The following is a 21455-nucleotide window of genomic DNA, read 5'->3' on the forward strand; positions in this document are numbered from 1 at the left end:
TATAAAAGGAAGGTTACCTGGCTTAGTTCTGTACCCGGATTCGTACCACCCGTTGCTCTTTATGAATATTCTGGTGATGCTCCTAAGGATTTGAGGGAATCGCTTCCTTCATGCTCAGCTGAGATTTATGACAAAGTAAGTATGTTGTTTTGAAAAAACATTCTTAATGGTACATGCAGCAATGAAGGGCTTTATTCCTTGGTGAAATCATTATTTATTTAAAACAATAAATCTCAAGAGAAATAGGAGTGTTTATCTCAGAAATATCCAAAGCATTTTAAATGTAGTACAGTAGTGTTGCTACTGACCTATATTTTACATCAGGTCTTGCTCTCTAACATTATATGGATCAGACATGTATGTCGATATAATGAATTATGAGTTATAGTGGTTAATGCAGTATCCTCCTCCTTGAGGAGGTAGGCTAACTCACTTAACTTTGTAATCGTACTTCTGTTACCCTGATTGTAGTTTCCAACAACTGGTAGTCATGCAGTATACATTTTGTATCGTAGATTTTTTTAAAGCATTGAAGATTTAAGCATTAATAAGTTGTTCCTTTATTTTACAGATATTTTGCAGTAGAACTGAGGATGTTACTGGTGAAGCTAATGTAGACTGTTTGTCTTTGGTCATCAATGAGTATCCTCACCTGAGAAAAGCTGTTGGAGGCCACACACTACCTTATGTACCTGAAAAATGCCTTAACATGGATGTGATGCTGAAGAGTGTGAAGAATATAACAAAAACTGGAAATGTGCTGAAGCAAATTCCTGATGGACTGAAAGAGAATGAGTTCTTTATAGTAGATGCTGAGATGTTTTTGCATAAGCAGAATATAGAAAGATGTAATACGTGGAATGATGACTCAGGCCCTTGGGACTATGAGAATAGTGTCTTTGAGAACTGCCTTTACTCATGTGACCTCAAGGAATCATTCAGGGGTGTAGAAATGAAAGAAGGTTTGTATTGTGCTGTGCAGTGTAAAGATGTATATCTACCACTTGTTCCGCAACCAAACTTAGATGATATTATCAGTGTTCAGAGGTATGATGTCTGTCATAAGTACTCAACAAGCTACAAGAGAAGAATTACTATATTCAAAAATATGGAAGAAGGAGGACCCTGCACTGCATTTGTTGAATATCATGGAACTGCTCCAGAAAAACTGAAACATGAATTGAATAGCAAGTCACATACTGTCTGTGATAAGGTAAGATATAGTACCGTTGACTAATGTTGATACAAATCACAAGCATATTACTCTATACCATATTACTACTTGGTCACTGAAATGCCTTTTATAATGAGGAAAGGAGTAGTTCGACAATGGGTGAGCCCCATCTCACCTGCCATGTCATCAGCATAACTTGATTTCTGGATCCGTGGTAGATGGTTGCTATAGAGCTCTTCATCTAACCTTAAGTTTTTGCAGATATTCAACTACCATTGATAATGGCTAAACAGCTCTGTAATTAGATGTTGTCAGTAGAAATCAGCAATTCTAGTATTTGTTTATATGTCAACTCAGTATGAACTGTTCCTTTCATTGCCAATTTTATAGACCACCTGCTTTTGCTCTCCCAAATTGTATGATGTCTATCCACCATAATTCAAGGCTGACTTTTTCTTTGGAGTTAAGCCCATTTTTTTTTCTTAATGCCTAGGCAAAGTAAGAGCATTGGGTTATCTTTTCAACTGGACCTCATGTGTAGAGAAAGTCATTACGATAAACATCATTGATCTGTAAATGAAGATTTCCTCATGTCATTGTTTAAATCATAATGTCAGTTTTACTTTGAATATGTTCTATTTTTCAAATGAATGGTGTTCACAAAACCCACAGTGTTATGAGTAAATGAATTTGTTTAGTAGAGGTAAGAGGATTAGAAGAAGAAAATGCTGCTAATCACCTAGAAAGTGTGGAGTTTAACAAAGTAGGTTTTGATCTATATATTTTTGTTTCAGAAATGTGCAGAATTTTCTTTGGAAAACATCAGCACTTCAAAAACTGAGAACACCTTGTCTGCAGTGGCTGTGTCGTGTGCAGGGTCCCTTGAAAATGAAGGTTTAGAAGCAGACACCTACAGCAGATTTCTACCTTTAAATTTAATACTTAAAAAATTAAGAGATTCATCATCTACCGAGAATGTATATGCACAAGTCCCAGCAGGCTTAAAAGAGAATCAGCATTATATTGTGAAAAACAATATAAATGTGCAAAGACATCATAAAGGTAGGAAATGTACCTTTTGGGATGATAGCGGACCATGGGTTTCACAGGTCACAACAACAGTTTCTTACTTTCTTGAAAATGATAAGATAATAAAAAAAATTGTGGAGCATAATGAAGTGTACTGTACTGAACATAAAGTCGATGGTGAAAAAATATTTATTCCTCTCGTTCCTCAACCAAATCCGAATCGTATCATTGTGTGCCACAGAAATTCTGCAAGACATAAAAACTCTGTTAGTTACAGAAGAAGAATAACATGGCTTGAGGATGGAAGTGATCACCTTCCATGCTTGGCCTTTTATGAATACTGTGGTTGTGCTCCAGATTGTTTAAGATTCAGTTTTGCAAACAAGGTTGATGGCAGTGTACAGGTAAGGAAACATTCGTTGTTAGTTTCTCCCATACCTTTTGTAGATTACTGTACTCCATAAATGATTCCTTGCAACTTGAAAAAATCTGTTAATTTTGTTTTTGCTAAAGTCTCCACTTCTGATTTGCTAATTACTTTCCCATATTGAACAGGAAGACATGGTTCTTCCTGTTAACCCTAAAACTCACACTACCTTTCATCTTTCACAGTAAAGCAGCTCAATATTAATGAAATTCCCTCTTAAAGTTAAGTTAATTTTTATTTTTGTTATTTTGTTATGATATTACCTCTCAGTTTGTTAGTTGCAATGCATGTCTTTTAAATTGCTTGTAATACCATTTATCACAGCTTGTTGTGTTGAATAATCAGTCTCAGTAATTAACAACCAATTGGAGATGATGACTTGCTCCTCCAATTTGGGGAGGTCTGTCACAAGTTGATATAATCACGTTCATCCTGTTAAGATGTATGAGGTAGTGTGGATCTCTTGCTTTGCTAATGGGTTTTGAACTTCTCATTCACTTGCTTGGGTTCATTCTTTTTTCATGTGGTGAAGTGTCATAAACCTCTCTTGAACCTCTTTCAGAGGACACGCAAACCTTAAATAAAGAAAATGTCCTGCATTTAATGCTCAGGGTAATGAGTTTTGTATACAGCTCTTAACCTTCACTAAGAGACAGAGAATGAAATGCAGGTCTCTGATAGTGCTGGTCAGTACCAAGTTGTAGAAGATGCGTAGCAACAGGGATGATGTATGCATCAACCTAGCTTCATTTGGTCAGCTTATTGTCATATAGACAATTGTTTTCAAGTCTGTTCATCCAAGAACATACTCAAGGCAAGAGTTTATAACTTTTTCCCCCTTGTTTTCTGATAACTTATCAAAATAATTTAAGGGCCCAGAATATGTGTTTGTACTTTTAGTATATCTTGGATCTGACTTCATTTTGCATGTTTATTTTTCAGAAAAGTTATATAACAGAAGAAAATACAAGTCCATATTGCTGGAATAAGTGTGCAAATGGTGGATACATGTTGACTCATCCAGGTGGAAAATTCTTGGATTTGTATGAAATTATCAGTGCTTTACAGATGATGGGCATGGAGGACAAACCTCTTATTACAGTTCCTTATGGCTTGAAAGAGAACCAGTTTTTCATTGTGTGTAACAAAGAGAATATTGAACGACAAAAATTGGGAAAGAAAAATGTCTTTTGGGATGATTGTGGTGCGTGGAATTCAAACTGCACCAAAACAAGTACAGAACGATATTTATGTGGCCCAAATCAAAAGCTGACACGCATTGTAGATGTCCAGGGAGAAATTTGTATTGAACGAACCAGAGAAGGAAATCGTTTGTTTATACCGCTGTATCCACAGCCAGAACCAAGTACAGTTATTGTGATACACAGAAATACTTCAAAACATTCATTGTCTGAGACATACCAAAGAAAGGTAACTTGGCTAGAAAACAATGCAAATGAGTTTCCTGAAGTAGCTTGTTATGAATACTTAGGGGTATTTCCTGGTCATCATCCTCATAGACGTTGTAAAAAGAAAATCAAGAATTATGTAAGGATGAAAAGGAGTTTTACTGAAGAGGGCGAATCTGCTCTTTGCCAGACTTTAGGTGGTCCATATGAGGAAGCAGATGGATTTGGTATTGATAACCTTAATGTCAGTTCTTTTAAAAAGTTAAAAAATTTACAGAATGAAAAAAAAGTGTATTCTAAAGATTCAGATAATGGTGAAAAGAATGGACCCAAAGAGTTTAGTCACCATATTGCAGGCATGGTTCATAGTCATCCCTTCGTCCAAGTGGTAACGTCATCTAAAGGTAAACAGGAGTCAGTTATTATGTATATAGAAAATCAATTACTAGACTTGAAGAGATTTTGTTGCCACTCAGGAATGAATGAAACAGGCATACTTAGTTTCTCAAGTATTCAGGACTCTTGTGGATTAACTTTGACTTATAGCATTTTTAAAAATCTCTCTGTATTCCGAAATAATTCAAGGCAAAATCCCCTGTTTCCTGGACCATTATTACTTCATGAAAAATTGGATTGCACATCATATACAACTTTTTTCATGCATCTAGCATTGCAGCTAGGTAAAAGCTCTAGAGTGATTATTATATCTGAAGAGAAGGAAATGCAGGAAGCTTTTGCTCAAGCCTTTCCTTGTGGCATAAGTTTGTCTTCAATTCATTACTTGCAGAAAGAATTTTTAACATTCCTCAAGGAACAAAAACTTGTGCAGCCAGAGAAAAGGAACCTTCTCAGGGCATTAGTGTTTGGAGAAGAAGGAATTGTTAGTGCAAAGGACGTTACCACCTTTTCTGAACGTGTGGAGAGGGCACAAACCATGTGTGATAGAGTATCAACAAATGTTGGCATTTATTTCAGAGTGAACATAGTTCCACATCTCAAGAACAATTTTGAAATGATGGTGGAGTTTAATATTTCATTGGCAGCACTGAAATGGTCAGGCATAAGCTGCAATACTTTTAAAAACAGACTAAAATAGACAAATTACTTGAAGAAGAAAAACATATTGAACTAGTCATCGAAGAGCTTTACAAGATTGTAAGTGTGATTTATCGTGATTTACAGTGTTCCCTGTATGGACGAGGGAAATTTAGTTTATGCCATGAGTACAGAAAATTCTTGAGAACTGCTAATGCATGGAATCAAATAGATGAGGAGGCTAGAGTCAAGCATTTTTGTGATTTTATGGTTACACCTAAGCAAAAAAGAGGGAAAAATGCTATTTCAGAATAAGACATCAGAATGTATGGATGAACATTAAATTATTTTTTCAATTTAAATTGTTTTATTAGTCTTATCCAGTTGTGTTTGGAAATCTGTGTGTTATACTAAATTTGTATAGGTTTGAATTGTGTGGAATATGTATCTTCATATCAAACTCCTGCTTTATCCTTGTTATTTTCTCCATTTGTGTTTTCATTTTAGGTGTTTCACGTACACATACTACAGTATATTTTATTTGTACCATATACGTATACTATATATATTTTATCTGTTTTTAGTCTACTGTAACATATAATGTATTTTGATCTTACAGTATTTCCTGTTTATTTTAGCAATCCTCACACATTTGTGAAATTTTTCTACAGTTTTTGCAGCAGCTGTAAGATTTTTTTAATCTGTATTTTGCCTGTTCCTGTAGCTTGTTTGTTATTCTTGCACTGTTAACTTTGTAGTTTGTGCATTACTGTATGTTGATCCTTTTATATTTGGAATTTTTTTTGTAAAAGTTGTTTAGCCTTTTCTTTGTGCCTTTTGGTACTGTTAAGTGCTCCTTCTTGCTTCTGTATACTGCAGTCTGGGTAAGCTTAGATAGATAGGGAACTTTTTTTTTATTGTCTTTCCTCAGTTTAGTCTTGTCTTCCAAGTTTCCTACAGGATATGTTTTTTCTACCACTCATTTCTCGATGTATTCCTTAGCTATCCAGAGCCTCTGGTATTTTGATCTGTAGGTTTAAGCCTTCCTTTTACCTGCTGACTCAGTTTTCACAACTTGTTTTACATAGACATTTTCATAAATCGGTTAGTCTTATCCATAGGATGTTATTTTGGGTAACCTACCTTGTAATATCCCAGTGTGTATTTTTATTTTATAATCACCTTTGCACTGGTAGTGGTAAGCTGAACCTTAAATCTCCTGTAAATCTGAACTTGCAAACACGTTTTGAGAAGCACCTAAGCTAAGCTGTACTTAGGTTATGTGCCTGATACCTGCACCATTTGTTAGCCATGAGCTGAGATTGAGCGGTTAATTATAAGGTTAGGACTGTTATGCTGGTAGGACTAGTGTATTTGGGAGGCTAGATTAGACAATGAATATGTAATATCTAGACAGTGGAAGCAGAGAGTTCATCTGTGCCTCAACAACCTCCTTCAGTTCCCATTGGGGTTTACTGCCTGGAGTGAGCAGTATAGATTATGCTAAAAGTTTAGTGTAACATCCCTTCAGCCCTGGTTGCTTTAGTTCTTATTTTTGATAATTTGTTCTTGTTGACCATTTTATGTATGTATAGGTGTTCCACTTTCTTTGAAATGGTAGATCCCTTTGTTGTCTACCTCCATGCTTTATGTACAAGAGGCGTTCCTTGTGTTTTCATCCAAGTGTATTTAAAACTTATGTTCTTTAGGATTTTTTGGAATATCATATAACCCAGGCTTCTCTCTTGATGATGCACTCCATCCAGCCTAAGTCTTCCTACCCTCTATTTTGCCGCTGCCTCAGCTGTTGCACTTTTCCCAAGGTCCTTGATCTTTCTAAAACTTGTCTTCAGAAAATGACACATTTCTTTATTCAGATTTAAGTGGCTGCTTCTCCTTGGCCTAATTCATATACTGTAATGCATGAGGGTAGCATGATTAAGAGAAACCTATGCAGACACCTTCTTTACAAGTGTTACCATGTTATGAAGATCTAAGATCTGGACTTTTCTTCCCCTTCATTCAGGTCTCATTTACCCATGGTGCCATTCACATCTTGGCCATTATTTTCTTCACAGGAGTTCAAAGGATCACGAAGGTAAAATTATAGTTAACATTTTGAGTATTCAGATTATTTCAATCTTGTGTACATATTTTAAGGATAGAGAGGGCAGAAATGAAGACGGTTGTCTTTGGTATAATAAAGATTGATTAATGGTCTCTGATATTGCATGACAACTCCTATGATCATTAGATCTAAAAAATTATATCCCGAAAAGTCCCCTCAGTTCATGTATATTAAAAAATACCTCCATGCCTTATAGAAGTTGACTACAGTATAAGGAATTATGTTTTGAAGACCAGATACCTTTAGAACTTGAAAGTCCCACAGGATTTATAAAGAACATCTTCTCTAAGTATATAATAAAATTTCAAGTTGGATCAGTGTGATTTGAGGTTATTTGATCATGCAGTGTGAATGAGGGTAGATTGGTTGATGCAGAATTGGTAAATTTTTAGAGAAATGGTAACAGAGAAAAAGAAACCATAGAACGTGGTGGGTGTAAATGACTGTTAAAAGGAAATACAGTGAATATCTTAAGAAGGTAAGATGGCATGAAAGATCAATAAGCTATTGCATGTTGTATGTGCACCATTTAGCTGCAGACCTAGTGAATGGAATGGAAGCAGCTGATTTGCTTTGGTACTAGGGAATACATATTAACTATAATAGCAGACTGGGAGAAGAGGTGAATCACTGAAAGAGGTTAATTTTTGAATAGATGAAGCAAGAGAGGTAGAAGGAGGAGTGCAAAAGATGGGGGAAGAGACTTTAATATCTGTAGCAGCTTGGCCCTTTTTCCTAAACTATATATTCCAACCAATTCCATTCCTATATGTAGGAATTTGGGTGGGAATGTGTGGAGGGATGTTTAAACCAACCTGACTTCTTGGAAGTTGTGTAAATTGAATACGAATGAAAGAAAAGTTTGAAACTATTACGATTGCCTATATTAATAAAAGTTACGAAAATTATAGGAATGAGAGTGCTCATTAGTGGTAGAAATGTTAAGTAGGTAAGTGGATGAATTAGTAGTACTTTTAGATGGTTTGGTCGTGCTGAAAGAATGGAGAATCATAGATTGGAATAACATTTTTCAATTTGGAAGTGTTAAAAGAAGGGAATATTTGAAAAAAGGCCAGGAAGGGAAGGGCCTATAAATATCCAGAAGTACAAGATAGAACGTGTGATTTTGGGGGTGAATTGCGTATTGTGATTGTTGGTATTTAACCTATGGAAATTATTCCTATATACATGTAAACGGTGCCTCATCAGTGAAAATGCAAAATGGTATAGCAATTGGCAGGATAGCACATTTGAGTACTAAATCTCTATGATGTAAGTTAGTATTAGAGAAATAAGGGAAAACAATCTTGCCTTGTACAACGATTTATACTTGTTGGTTGCTCATAGTTTAACTTAATAGTACTTATGTATGCATATTAATGTTTAATTTTATTGCTAGTATTGCCTATTTGGGTATTAATAATTGCAGCAATTGAACCCTGAATCGGCAACACCTCAAAAACTCGACAACTCTCTCGTACGCAGTGGTGGAGCCGTGTCGCCGCTTAGCTTGTAAACAATGGCTGACACCACTTTGTCATTTAGCCATATATTTTCCAAAGTACAGTCGACTCTGCCCGGATGCATAAAGAGTGAAAATGCCTCGCCGATAACGGATATTTTTAACAGTAAAATCCCGTAAGTTGTGTCTCTTGTCTACTTAGTGCGTGTTATATTCCTTTACGCCGATCTGGAGCCAACGTTGCCAAGCTAATGTAGGATAGACGTTAGTTATGACAAATCTTCAGTTATCAAACGCTTTATGGTGATTTTATCACGTGCCGACAGATCACCGTGACTTATTTATTCAATATACACCAAATTTATGCTTTATTGGTCAGTGAAGAGCTTATTATCACCGGCGTATAGTCGTAAGCCTGAACTCCCTTCGGTGAAAGGTTGTCGTAGGAATGCGTTCAGGATTGGCCAGACCATTTGACGTTATAGTATTTATGTTCAAAACATTATTTAATAGGCTGCAAACACCTCGATTTTGTCATTTTTTGTCATTTTCTTTCCCACTTCATATCCAACAATCATGCTATCGCCCAGGTTGTCATCATAGAACGCAGATCTAGGTAGGGGGCTGGGCTAGCCTAGAGGTTATTTAGTAGCCACCGCGTTTATTGTAGGGGGGCCCGGGACCAGGGAAGGATTGCAGGACGCCGACTCCCCTGCCAATAAAAAAAGTGGTAGATCTAGGTAGTAACTCTGCATCAGGTATATAGTAGGTATCTTTGCAATTACAGTTTCCTACGGTATTTGGGTTGCTTATTAAGATTTTACCGTTATTTCTTGGGGGGTCACCCCAATCCCTAGTGGCAATCGTATTTGCGGGAACGTTCTTTGCAGTCCGTGCAGAGTTATTGCCTAGAATTATCTTTTATAGTATTTGGTTGCTTATTAAGAATTTACCGTTATCTTTGGGGAGTCGAGGGGAGGGTAGTTTGTGTAGTATCCGCAGTAAGCGGTTACAGCTCCTAAAATACGACTCTAAATGACAAATTGCATAGATTAACAGTTTTTCAGCATGGCAGGGACGTTCCTTGCAGTCCATGCAGAGTTATTGCCTAGAATTACCAAAAAAAAGTAATACAAAATTTAATGAAAACTACATCTACTTAAAACTAGTGGCTTTTGTATTCATGGGGCCATTCCTTGCAGTCCATGTGGAATTGTTACTGAGAATTACCTCAAGCTTTTGCAGTAAGGGAAGTGATTTTATGATAAAGTTTGTCCCATCGTTTCAAGCGACGGGTCTACAGATCTGTTTGGACACATGTTTTGGCACTGGATATGACCTTACTAAACAATCTATCTTAATCTAACCTATATTTTTGTGTCCTAACTCAACCCAACCAAACTTAATCTTACTTAGGGCATTGGGCCCTGACCTGGACCTTGGGGGGCATAACCCAGTAACTCGAACATGTGGAGCGGCCTAGGCTACCAGTTGATGGTAGTAGGTTCAAATCCTCATAATTCATTATGCAATGTTGGACAGCAAGAAACAGAATTGTACTGCTTACCTTACTCAAAATTGCAGCAGTCTGATCACAGGGTACCAGGTTCAGGTTTGTGGCGAGCGGGAGTTTTCATGATTCAAATGTCTGATTCTGGGACTTATTATTATGGCCGGGAAAGTAAATCAGATAAGGAGGATGTCAGGCGGCTTTTGAACGGGTCGACATGTTTAATTAAATCCAGAAACACCTAAAATGGACATGGAAAAGGTCTGAAATATCACTCAGGAGTTAAATTCATCAGCATACTCCATGTTAGGGAACAAAATTATGTCGTGACGCTCCATCTTGGCGGCTAAAGATGGAAAGAAAGTGTGTTTGTGGGTCAGGGTGTAGGTGTGCGAAACATATTGATTAGACACATTCTGATTGGTTAGATGATTTTAATCCATGTATTTAGCTATGGTAGGAAACTCCTTCCCTCAGCCTGTGGGGCTTGACAGAAAAACTATTATTTTTTTACTTACTATTAATTTTTCTGCACAGCTGAACAGAGGAATTATTCTTGCCTCCACATCCCATATTCCAGTAACCCAACTTTGTATAGCAGGTAGACATTTTTGGGTTAGGCACAGCTTTTGTTTATTTCTTTATATACTTTTTTCTCTAGATTCCTTAGGCCTAAGATGAGCAAGGATCGTTTGTTTTTCTCAGGCTTTGTGCAAAAGGGAAAACAATATGAACAATTTTTATTTATATTTCATGTTCATTAGTGTATTTTTAGCTTTTTTTTAGTTATGCTTTAATTTATAATTCAGATATGTATAGTGGGAGAATTAGTCTTAGTTTTGTACTGTACTAAATTTTATATATTTTTCATCTTCAATATTATACTAATGTTACAAATTTATTTTCAGAGAAACAACAAAGCACTGCATTGAAGTTGCAGTCCGCAATTATGTCACCAAAAAGATTATTCAGGGAGAAAAAACAAACTTGGGTGCTATCAGAGCTGTTACACTGGTAAGACACTAAGATCATACAGTACTGCCCGTATATATTACCCTTTGATTGCTTTATGTGAATCTTTTGCAACCTCAGTATTCTGATAGAATTGTGCCCCCTCGCAAGGTTGCTTATTATGTGTTTAACCTTTCGGCATATGCCTTGAGTCTGTAGTAGACATTGGAAAAGTATTCCCATAGAAGTCCCATTATGTTTATGAAAGAAGCTAGTATATGTAATAACATTCAGTTTAGCTCTGCAAATTAACTTTGTGTTTAGCCACTTGTGATAATGTATGGATGTACTAATGAGTTTAGTTTGATTTCCACATTACTAGTGTATCAAACTAAGAGAAATTGGTTTGTGTCATCTTGGGTTTCTCCTTACATGTTTTCAGATCTGCATAGAGTTGGTTCGAAATGAGTTAAGCTTACCTACATTACCAGTCCAGGTTCTTGGGGACTCATTTGATGCTCTTACCATTGATCTCTGTGAAGAACTGTTCACATTTGTAGAGTCAAATGTCAGCATATGGAAAGAAGACACATTCTTCTCACCTTGCAAGACAAGTGTTTTGCGAATGTGTAATGGTAAGTTCATTGTACTAAAGGTCATTTTACAAAGGCTCTTTTATTTTATAAAAGGTAATTTATGGTGATGTAATTAGCTGAATATTTTGTGTAAGGAATTGACATATCAAGACTTGGAGCAAAACTATTTAATGTAGTTAGCAATAGTGATATGATTTTTGTAAAGTAGTTTTTACGTGAATTTTTACTTGAAAATTACTGAATAGTATTGTTACTCAATAGTCATGGTGAAAAGAATTTGAGAGAACTGCAATATTACTTTTGTATTATTTTTTTCTCAATGCATTGTAAAATATATTCATGTTTTGGCTGCCTTATAGAATTCTTAAATGAATATTTGTTCCGATACTAATACAAACCCTCGGTCCTTTAACAATAGGAAGGTAACTAGCGGCAGCTGGGATTGGTCGTAAGCTTCGAAACAAGGGAGAACGGTAGTTAACTGCTTGTCCGATCGTGCGCATTCGCCGCCGCGCGCACCGGGCGGTGAAAGAATCACTTTTGCTTTCGGCCCGTGTGGTGACAGGACGTGTTCTCATCGCTCTGCCCACTATTTTCGTCGTGGTGCTTTGGATGTTACATTTGTTTCTTCTGACTGGTTTGTTTTGTGGTCTTGAATGAAATTGGGGGAATAAGTACTCTGTTTTCATTTTTTCATTGAGTGAAGATTATTTAATCATGGATCAGAAGAGGCTTTCCGCCGCGCCCACCAGCTGCCCGTAGAGTGTGTCCCGGGCTGGAGGGGCGTAAATGCGGCGGATTCCGCTCTTACCCCAGATATTGATCCTCATGAATTATGTTTTCGGTGTCGGGGGCGAGAATGCTCCGAACCGAACCATGTAATGTCTGTGTAAATTGGTCCGAGGCGCAGTGGGTGCTGTACGCAGGGTAGAAGAGGCGTAGGTCGACCAACGGAGTCGTCGGAAAGCTCTCCAGCGACTCCTTTGGTTACGGATACCTCGTCATCCTTCCTGCCTCCAGCTCAGCCCCCACGATTTGCGCCTTCCCCTGCGGGGGGGGTTTCGGAGTCCTTCTCCTCGCTCGATCCGTCGAGTGTGGAGGAGGGTGCCCGATACCCGGATGTGCAATTGTATTCGGGGTCTTCCGTCCGCTCTGGGTGGGGTTCGTCCTCCCCCCCCCAGGCGTGAGGGTTGCCCCTCTAACTGACCCGACTGTTCCTCCCTCAGGTGTGCCTTCTGTGAGTGACGACCTTGGACAGGTGTGGGCGTCGTTGGGACTGCAGGGCGCCCCCAGTATCCAGGGCTTGATTCAACGGCTAGCGGGGTCGCAGTGGTAACTCATGGTGTGGTTACAACAACGACCAATACTGTGTCAACACCAGCGTACGCCGCCCCTCCTCATGTGTGTATACGCAACACATTGCGTCAGTGACTCCAACGGCGTCAATTCAAATGCCGATCGCTTGCCGTACCTAAGAGGGGCGTGCCGCCGCACCTGGGTTTTATGTGCTGCCGACGCCCGACTTTCGCTGCCTCAAAAGTTTCGCCCCTGGATCTACCGCCGTCCCAATGTGAGTTTGGCCGAGATGGAGAGGCCTGTGACGCCGGACTATGCTGCCGTACCTGCCGTACCTGCAGCGAGTGTTGCTGGCCCAGCCCCTCGCGCCGCTCCTACGAAGCGCGCGGTGCGGGACTCTAATGTTGATGTTGCTGCTGGTGCTGTTCCTGTGGGCTGGTCCTTTGGTGCTGGCCCTGGCTTGCTGCTGGGCCTGCTGGTGCTGTCTGCTGGTGCTGGTCCTGATGGTGCTGGTCCTCTGTGATGTTCCTGCCGCTCCTGCCGTGCCTCCCCCCCCACGCGCTTCGTCGGAGGTGCTGCACCGGTCTCAGGTCTTTCCGGACAGGATCAGTCGGGGCGTGTTGCTTCGGCAATTGGCCCGACTTTTCCGGGATGGAAGACCTGACGTCCGTCCTGAGAGAGCTGACGAAGAAGAGGAAAGAAGAAGAGGAAGATGTCGTCGTCTCAATCGTCGTCTTTTCGTCGTCTGTTGCCGCCCTCTTCCCCTTCGACTTCTAAGGCTTCCAAGCCGAAGAAGAAGAAGGCTGCCTCCTCCCCCCCTAAGAAGGCTCCTACGGGACCTTCGAAGGGGCCCGTCTCGCTCTGGCGTGACGGGGGGGTGCTTCTGCTGGTCCTCCTGTTCCCTCGGGAACGGGGGGGCCCGTCTCCTCTTCTGAGAAGAAGAAGAAGACGGGGACCAAGGATGTGCTGGCTACTGCTGGTACATCCGCGCCTGGTCTTAGTAGCACTGCTGCTAAGTCAGGTACCTGGCTCGACTTCTCGTTCGCGAAGAAGGTCCGAGTGCACGGTCTCCTTCGGGCGACCGTGCAGCCAACGTCAAGACGCCTGAGCTTGCTCACCGTCGCGACAGAGGCACGGAGCAGAAGACTGTCGAGAGATCCGCGCAAGGGTGGACGCTCGCCAGGCCAGCGGCCGCTCTCGTAGCGACCAGCCGGTACCTCGGGTTGACGTGACGGTCTCTGACCGGCCACGGGTTGAGGCTGAGAAGAGGTCCCCTCGACCAACGGCACCAGCTCGGCTGGGTACCAGCGGTTTTTGACGTGCCGTGAGGACGCTCACCGGTCTCACCGCGAAAGCGAGCTCTGCAGATCACCTGACCGCCGCTCCCACAGGGACCGGACGGAGACGGTGGTCAGCAGCAGCTCGTCTGACGCACGAGATCGGGGTCGACGTGCTCAGTCGAGCCGCTCGCCACAGGTGAGCGGCACGACCAGGCCTGCAGTACGATCCCCACCGCGGGTTGGTGATCGGCTACAGCCCCCCCACGTACGCTGTCCTGCCAGCGAACGGGGGGGGGAGCGTCAGGTCTGTCTCTCCTATACCTTCAACTTCCTCGGGCTACACCGGGAAGAGCGAGGTACCTAGGAGTGATCGTGAGAGGTGCGCCGCTCACGATCCCGCCACGACGCCGCACGATCCAGGCATGGTTTTAGGCCAGCCAGGTCGTACGCGCAAGTGGTTGGAGGCGACCGTCAGGGGTCTGTTGCTGGGGGGGGGGTTCCTCCTTCTGAAGGAGGAGGGTCTCGAGAGCTGCTCCTGTTGGAGGGACTGGACGGTCCTACTCCTCAGGACGCTGTGACTCCTGAGATCCAGAGGAACTTTGCCCAGGTTATTGCGCTGATTCGTCAGCACAACGACCTGGGGAAGGATCGCCGCTACCACCATCTGAGCCCACGTCCCGGCTCGAGTCATTTTGGGGCCCGAAGAGGGAACCCAAATTGACGGTGGGACTGCCGCGATCAGAGCTTGCAGACTCAGTCCTTGACCAGGTGGAGAATTTCGTCTCAGGACGAGAGGACCTCACTTAAGTCAGGACGGTCTTCCAAGCTACTTCCTCCTCCTCTGCAGCGACAGCGGAAGTTCTACGTGCCATCAGTAGATCCAATACCGCCCAAACAGGTTAACCCGGAGCTAGCTAGGCTAACTCCAGGTGTGTCCTGCAGCAGCTCCTGTCGGAGAACCTGTGGGGTTCTCGCAGCAGGAGGCACTGGGCCTGGAAGCTACCGCTATGGCAGCTTTCCAGGCAGTCTCTTGGTTGGATCTGTGGTCCCTCACAGTATCCAAGGTCGCGGCCGACGCCGGGGGCGCTGCCCTCGAATACGACCCCGACTTCAGGAGACTGTTGCCAGTGTTTGGAGGTAGGGCCATCTCCTACCTCGCCCATCAGACGGCAAACCTGTGGGCCAACTTGGTTCTCCGTCGTAGGGACGCTGTCCTTACACGAGTAGCCAAGGGGGCCGGGCGTGAAGCGGTAAATGGACTACGTAACGGACCAATGAAGAGTTCCTCCGCTCTCTTTCCCGGAGAGATGGTGGACGCTGCGGTGGAAAGACGGCGCACTGATGACAGTGACCGTCTGGTTCACCAGGCAGTTACGAAGGTTTCTGGGCAACCTCGTACATCTGCGGCTAAGCCTAAGAGTTTAGCTAGCGCTTCCTCGGCTGCTAAGACGGCTGCTCCATCGAACTAAGCCCCCCGAGGAAAGACTCTTCCTGCTTCAACTTCTGGTAAAGGAGGCCGTAACCAGCCCTCCTCCCAGCCCTCCTTTCCCCGAGGAGGTGCTGGGAAGAAAGTCGAAGCGAGGTGGGAAACGCTAGGACGGCGTTCCCCCTCACCAGCTGCCGGAAGTGGGGGGGTGCCTGGCGAGCCATTGGGCAACTTGGCAGCGCTACGGTGCCGAGACCTGATAGTAGAACGTCCTTCGGGAGGGATATCTACTACCCTTCGAATCTCGGCCACCCCTCACCTCCAACCCGGTCCATCTGCAGACATATGTTCTGGGATCCTCAAAGGACGACGCTCTTCGGCAGGAGATCAAGACCATGCTGACCAAGCGAGCTGTAGAAGTCGTAGTGGATCGGTCACCGGCGGGTTTTACAGCCGCCTTTCTTAGTGGAAAAGGCATCGGGGGGCTGGCGCCCGGTGATAGATCTCTCTCCCCTGAACCGATTTGTTCGCCAGACTCGGTTCAAGATGGAGACGGCAACGTTCCGTGCTGGACTCCATCAGGGAGAACGACTTCATGCTTTCAGTGGACCTTGAAGGATGCGTATTTCCAAATACCCATCATCAGTCCTCCAGAAAGTACCTCCGCTTTCATCTTCGACGGGACGGTGTACCAATTCAGGGCACTTTGCTTCGGTCTCTCAACCGCCCCACAGGTGTTCACGAGAGTGTTCACGCTGGTGTCTGCTTGGGCCCATTCGCACGGGATACGTCTTCTGAGGTATCTCGACGATTGGCTGGTCCTGGCGAGCTCCCGCTCGCAGTTGCTGCAGGACAGGGATCGACTTCTAAAGTTTTGTTCCGCGAATCTAGGGATCGTGATAAACTACGAGAAGTCCGATCTCGAACCCAAGCAGAAGATGAAGTACCTGGGTATGCTGATCGATACGGTAGCAGCTCAAGTCCGCCCCGCAGACTTGAGGATCAGCAAATTCAGGGAGGCAGCCGGCCGGTTCCTGTCTCGGCAGGAACAGGCAGCTCAGCAATGGCAAGTCGTGATCGGCCACCTGTCGTCACTCGAGAAGTTAGTTCCTCACGGACGTCTTCACCTGCGGTCTCTCCAGTGGAGACTAAGGGAGAGTTGGTCACAGGTAAAGGATCCACCTTACTTCCCCGTGTCCATCACGGAGAAGGTGAGGCAGGACCTAGCCTGGTGGCTCGACGACAGGAACCTCTTTAAGAGGAGTGCCCTCCACGCACTCCCCCCCCGGAGATGCTGCTGTTCTCAGACGCATCGACCGAGGGATGGGGCGCACACCTGGAGGAGTTGCTGGCTGCAGGTGTGTGGGACCATCACGACAAACACCTTCACATCAATGTCCTGGAACTCAAGGCGGCGTTTTACGCTCTCCAGAGTTCCAAGACCGCTTGATGGGACACTCGGTGGTGTTGATGTGCGACAACACCACGGTAGTGGCATACGTCAACAAGCAGGGGGGCCTAGTGTCTCTCCCGCTACACCAGTTGACTGTGCAGGTGCACGAGTGGGGGCCACGGCTCACTCGATAGAGCTGTCAGCACGCTACATTCCAGGCAAGAGGAATGTAGTAGCGGACAAGCTCAGCCGTCGGGATCAGGGTAATAGGGACCGAGTGGTCCCTACACCCAGAAGTGGCGGAAAGGCTCTTCAACCTGTGGGGGCGTCCGGTCATAGACCTGTTCGCCACCCGCACAACAAAAAACTTCAAGTTTTTTGCTCAGAATAGGGTGAGAAGCCGTGCGGACCCATGGGCACTGCAAGGACTCTCTTCAACACCCCTGGGACAACCTCTTCGTCTACGCCTTTCCTCCCTTTTGTCTGATTCGGAAAGTGATCAGCCGAGCGCTGGTCACTCCCAATCTCAGGATGATCCTGGTGGCTCCCAAACGACCTCAAGCCGTTTGGTATCCGGACCTGCTGGCTCTTCTTGTAGAAGACCGAGAGAGATGCCCCACTGGCACAACCTTCTAGCCCAGCCACACGTAGAGCGGTACCGACGAGCAGTCCAGTCCCTAACAACTTCACGGCTGGCTGTTATCCACCATCTCTTGCGAACGAGAGGCTTTTCTCGCAGCGCAGCAACAGAGATGGCTGGACACGTCAGACAGTCCTCTGCAGCTGTGTACCAGGGGAAGTGGGCCGTCTTCTGTGGTTGGTGTCGTAGACGGGGTCTATCTCCTCTCAGAGCCACTCTTCAGCAGGTAGCGGATTTCCTCGTATTTCTTCGCCGAGAAGAAGCTCCTCTCAGTACCCACAGTTAAACGGATATAGAGCTGCACTGGCACTCGTCCTAAAACTGAGGGGACTGGACATCTCGAACTCGTTCGAGATCTCCTTGCTAATGAGGAGCTTCGAAAGGTCTTGCCCACCCAGGGAGCTCAGGCCCCCCATGAGTGGGATGTGACTCTCGTCCTTAGGAGTTTGACTCGAAGACCATTCGAGCCACTCCGAGAGTCGTCAGACAGGGATCTGACCCTCAAGACCCTCTTCTTGCTGGCCCTGGCATCGGCGAAGAGAGTAGGGGAACTTCATGGTCTGTCCTTCAATGTAAAACATTCCAGGGGCTGGGGATCTGTGACGCTCGATTTCGTCCCGAATTTTTCGTAGCCAAGACTCAGAATCCGTCGATCCCTGACGACAGGTTTCGAGTCTTTCACAATCCCCTCCCTAATGGACTTCACCGACAACGATACGGATGAGATGCTGCTTTGTCCTGTGAGGGCGCTACGGCGCTATCTGAAGAAAACTCGACACCTCAGGCCTGAGTGTCGACGCCTCTTCGTTAGCACTGGGGTTACCAAGAAAGAAGTATCCAAGAACACTTCTTTTCTGGCTGCGTGAGGTGATCAGGAGAGCGTACGAGGCTGATGGTAGTGACGACATCCGTACGCTCCGACCGAGAGCCCACGAAGTCAGAGGTATTGGACCCTCTTTGGCGTTCCGCAAGAACTTCTCCGTGGCGCAGGTCCTGAAGGCAGGTGTCTGGGCCAACCAGACTACCTTCACGTCCTTCTACCTTCGGGATATTGCCCACAAGTCCTTGGATACTTTTTCCTTGGGGACCTGTGGTGGCTGCTCAACACGTTGTGTAAGCTTACCCAGCACCCGAGCAGGCAGAACAGCATCGATTCCTGGTGTGACTGTAGGAATGAATGGTTGATGGAGAGTGCGACTGGCTTCTCTTCTCCATCTTTCTCTCTCTCTACACCTGTCGGGCAGAGGGGCACGGTCGTCACCATGCTGGAAAGGAATCCGATGCAGGTAAGCTACTCAACCGAGCCCCAATCTATCCCTTTAGTTAGGGATAGAAGCAAATATCCTCCACTCCCTCCAACAAGGGGGAAGGAGTGGATGCCTACTTGAGACAAACCCATAACTTTATGTTGGCTCCTGTACAGGAACAAGTTCTTGCAATGCTGGTACGAAGAGATACGCTTGCCTCTCTCTTAGTACTTGGCTCAGAGGTCTGACCATTGATCCTGCGGTGCACACCCCGATCAATCGGACAGAGGTTTGGATCCCTCCCTTGCTCTTACGACCAGGGAGGCATTCCAAGGTTGGACGAACACCAGTCTGTTCACCAAAAAGACTCAGATTCCACCCACCAAGAAGTGAGTCTTCCTATTGTTAAAGGACCGAGGGTTTGTATTACGTATCGGAACAAATGACAATTTGTCGAAAATTGCATTTTTCCTAACTATACAAACCTGAGTCCTTTACATATAGTCCCACCTCATACCACCCCTCACTCTGCAACTTTTTGTTGCATGGGCCTAAAGCAAAAGTGATTCTTCACCGCCCGGGCGCGCGGCGCGCGCACGATCGGACAAGCAGTTAACTACCGTTCTCCCCTTGTTCGAAGCTTACGACCGTCCCAGCTGCCGCTAGTTACCTTCCTATTGTTAAAGGACCTCAGGTTTGTATAGTTAGGAAAAATGCAATTTTCGACAAATTGTCATTTTAAGGTTTTATTAGTTCCCAATGGAAATTTTCATTGTAAAATAATATGAATTTTTTTTTTTTTTTGTTTTTTTTTTTTCAGATTTGTTGCGGAGATTATCACGGTCTCAGAACACTGTGTTCTGTGGTAGAATACTGCTATTTTTGGCAAGGTTTTTCCCATTTTCGGAGCGTTCTGGTCTAAATTTGATATCTGAATTCAACCTTGAAAATGTCACAACTTTTACCAATGTGGAACAAGACCCAGAGGAAATGGAAGGTAAAGTTTTCTTTTCTTTTGACTTTAATAGTAAAAAAAACTTTATAGCATTTTTCATAGTTTCAATGTTTCATTGTTCCTTGAAAATACTGTCTAACCCATTACAGGTAGTTGTCATTTGCCTGCACTTTCTACCAACTGACAGTCATATATAAATTTGGGTTTAAGACTACCCTTTATTTTATGTTAAAAATCACCATATTTATGTCTTGTATAATAATCAAATCACCATTTTGTTCATGAAACTTACCTGACAGATATATATATAGCTGTATTCTCTGAAGTCCGACAGAATTTCAAAATTCGCGGCACACGCAGTGGGCGGCCAGGTGGTAGTACCCATTCCCGCCGCTGGGAGGCGGATATCAGGAATCATTCCCATTTTCTATTCATATTTTTTCTGTCGCCGGTCGGTAAACAACTGTTTACAGACCTCCGCCTAGGATTTTGAAACTTCATTAGCCGCTTAAGTATCCTAATTATTCTTTCGATTATTGACTTGGATTGTGGCTAGGCATACGCTATCATAATAAAAGTTAAAGTATTGCATATGATGTCTGAAGCTAGTTAGCCTAGTTTCAGACTTTGTTTGTCTGCATGGGGTAAGGTGAGGCTACCGGAACTTTCGGTAGACACTCGCTTAGTATATATGACGTTTACATGTTTTCTTTGCATAAAGATCAATGTAATTAGTGTAATGTGTGACTGATTACGGAAGAAGTAGGATTCATGTACGCATTTTAGAGCGTGTTAGAATCAGGAGTTTTCCTCCACAGTAAACAGAAGTTAGAAATAATGAAACCTTCTAACCTCCTGTAGAATTTATTTTGCCTAACCCTGTGGTATGGCTTACGGGCCTAGAAGAAGTGTCTGCTAGAGGATTACATCAAGTAATCTTAGACTAAAGTGCTCGCTCTCCAATCAGTGTTGTGAAGTGTAGTGCCCCACTTGTGTTGTGGAGGGGGCGTCAGATCGGCCCCATAATGCCTCTAGGCCTGGACCTCTGTCGGACTCCCAGGAACTCAGGGAGAGGCATGTCGAAAGCCGCAAGAGGGTTACGGGGCTCCCCACCGATCTGGCGTCCCTTCGGCAGGACCTGTTGACGCTTCCAGGCTGCTAAAGATCGTGCACGTGCACGAATCTTGAAGGATTGCTTCTCGTCCTCCGAGGCGTCCTCACCGCGCAAGGGTTGGAGCTCTCGGAAGGACTCGCGCCCTCTAAGAAGCTTTAGAAGAAGAGGACGCTTTCACGTCCTCTCTCGTCAGGAGGGAACGTCAGATCGGCCCCATAACGCCCTCTAGGCCTAGACCTCTGTCGGACTCCCAGGAAACCAGGGAGAGGGCATGTCAAAAGCCGAAGGAGGGTTACGGGTTTTTCACGCTGATCTGGCTTCCTTTCGGCAGGTCCTGTTGTCGTTCTTCCCAGGCTGCCGAAGATCGAGCACGTGCACGAATC

At 44.1% G+C, this 21455-nt stretch overlaps 2 protein-coding genes across 2 annotated transcripts in view; both read left to right on the top strand.

Moving 5' to 3' along the window:
• Nucleotides 1-5430, top strand: LOC135222757 (uncharacterized; the record flags this gene model as incomplete). The annotated part of the gene is given in 4 exon segments (XM_064261009.1): nucleotides 1-135; nucleotides 572-1213; nucleotides 1969-2607; nucleotides 3573-5430. Coding segments are annotated over 4 exon segments (2979 nt in total), but the record flags the coding sequence as incomplete, so codon positions are not given.
• A 3234-nt stretch (nucleotides 5431-8664) lies between these two features.
• Nucleotides 8665-21455, top strand: part of LOC135222758 (THO complex subunit 1-like) — a 28748-nt gene continuing 15957 nt past the window's right edge. The window contains exons 1-4 of the mRNA XM_064261010.1: nucleotides 8665-8840; nucleotides 11083-11188; nucleotides 11568-11760; nucleotides 19824-20000. Coding sequence (XP_064117080.1) covers nucleotides 8722-8840; nucleotides 11083-11188; nucleotides 11568-11760; nucleotides 19824-20000 — 595 coding nt within the window. The 5' untranslated portion in view covers nucleotides 8665-8721. The remainder of the gene's footprint in view (nucleotides 8841-11082; nucleotides 11189-11567; nucleotides 11761-19823; nucleotides 20001-21455) is intronic.

Source organism: Macrobrachium nipponense, chromosome 8 (genome assembly GCF_015104395.2).
Source record: "Macrobrachium nipponense isolate FS-2020 chromosome 8, ASM1510439v2, whole genome shotgun sequence".
Taxonomy (NCBI): Eukaryota; Metazoa; Arthropoda; class Malacostraca; order Decapoda; family Palaemonidae; genus Macrobrachium; species Macrobrachium nipponense.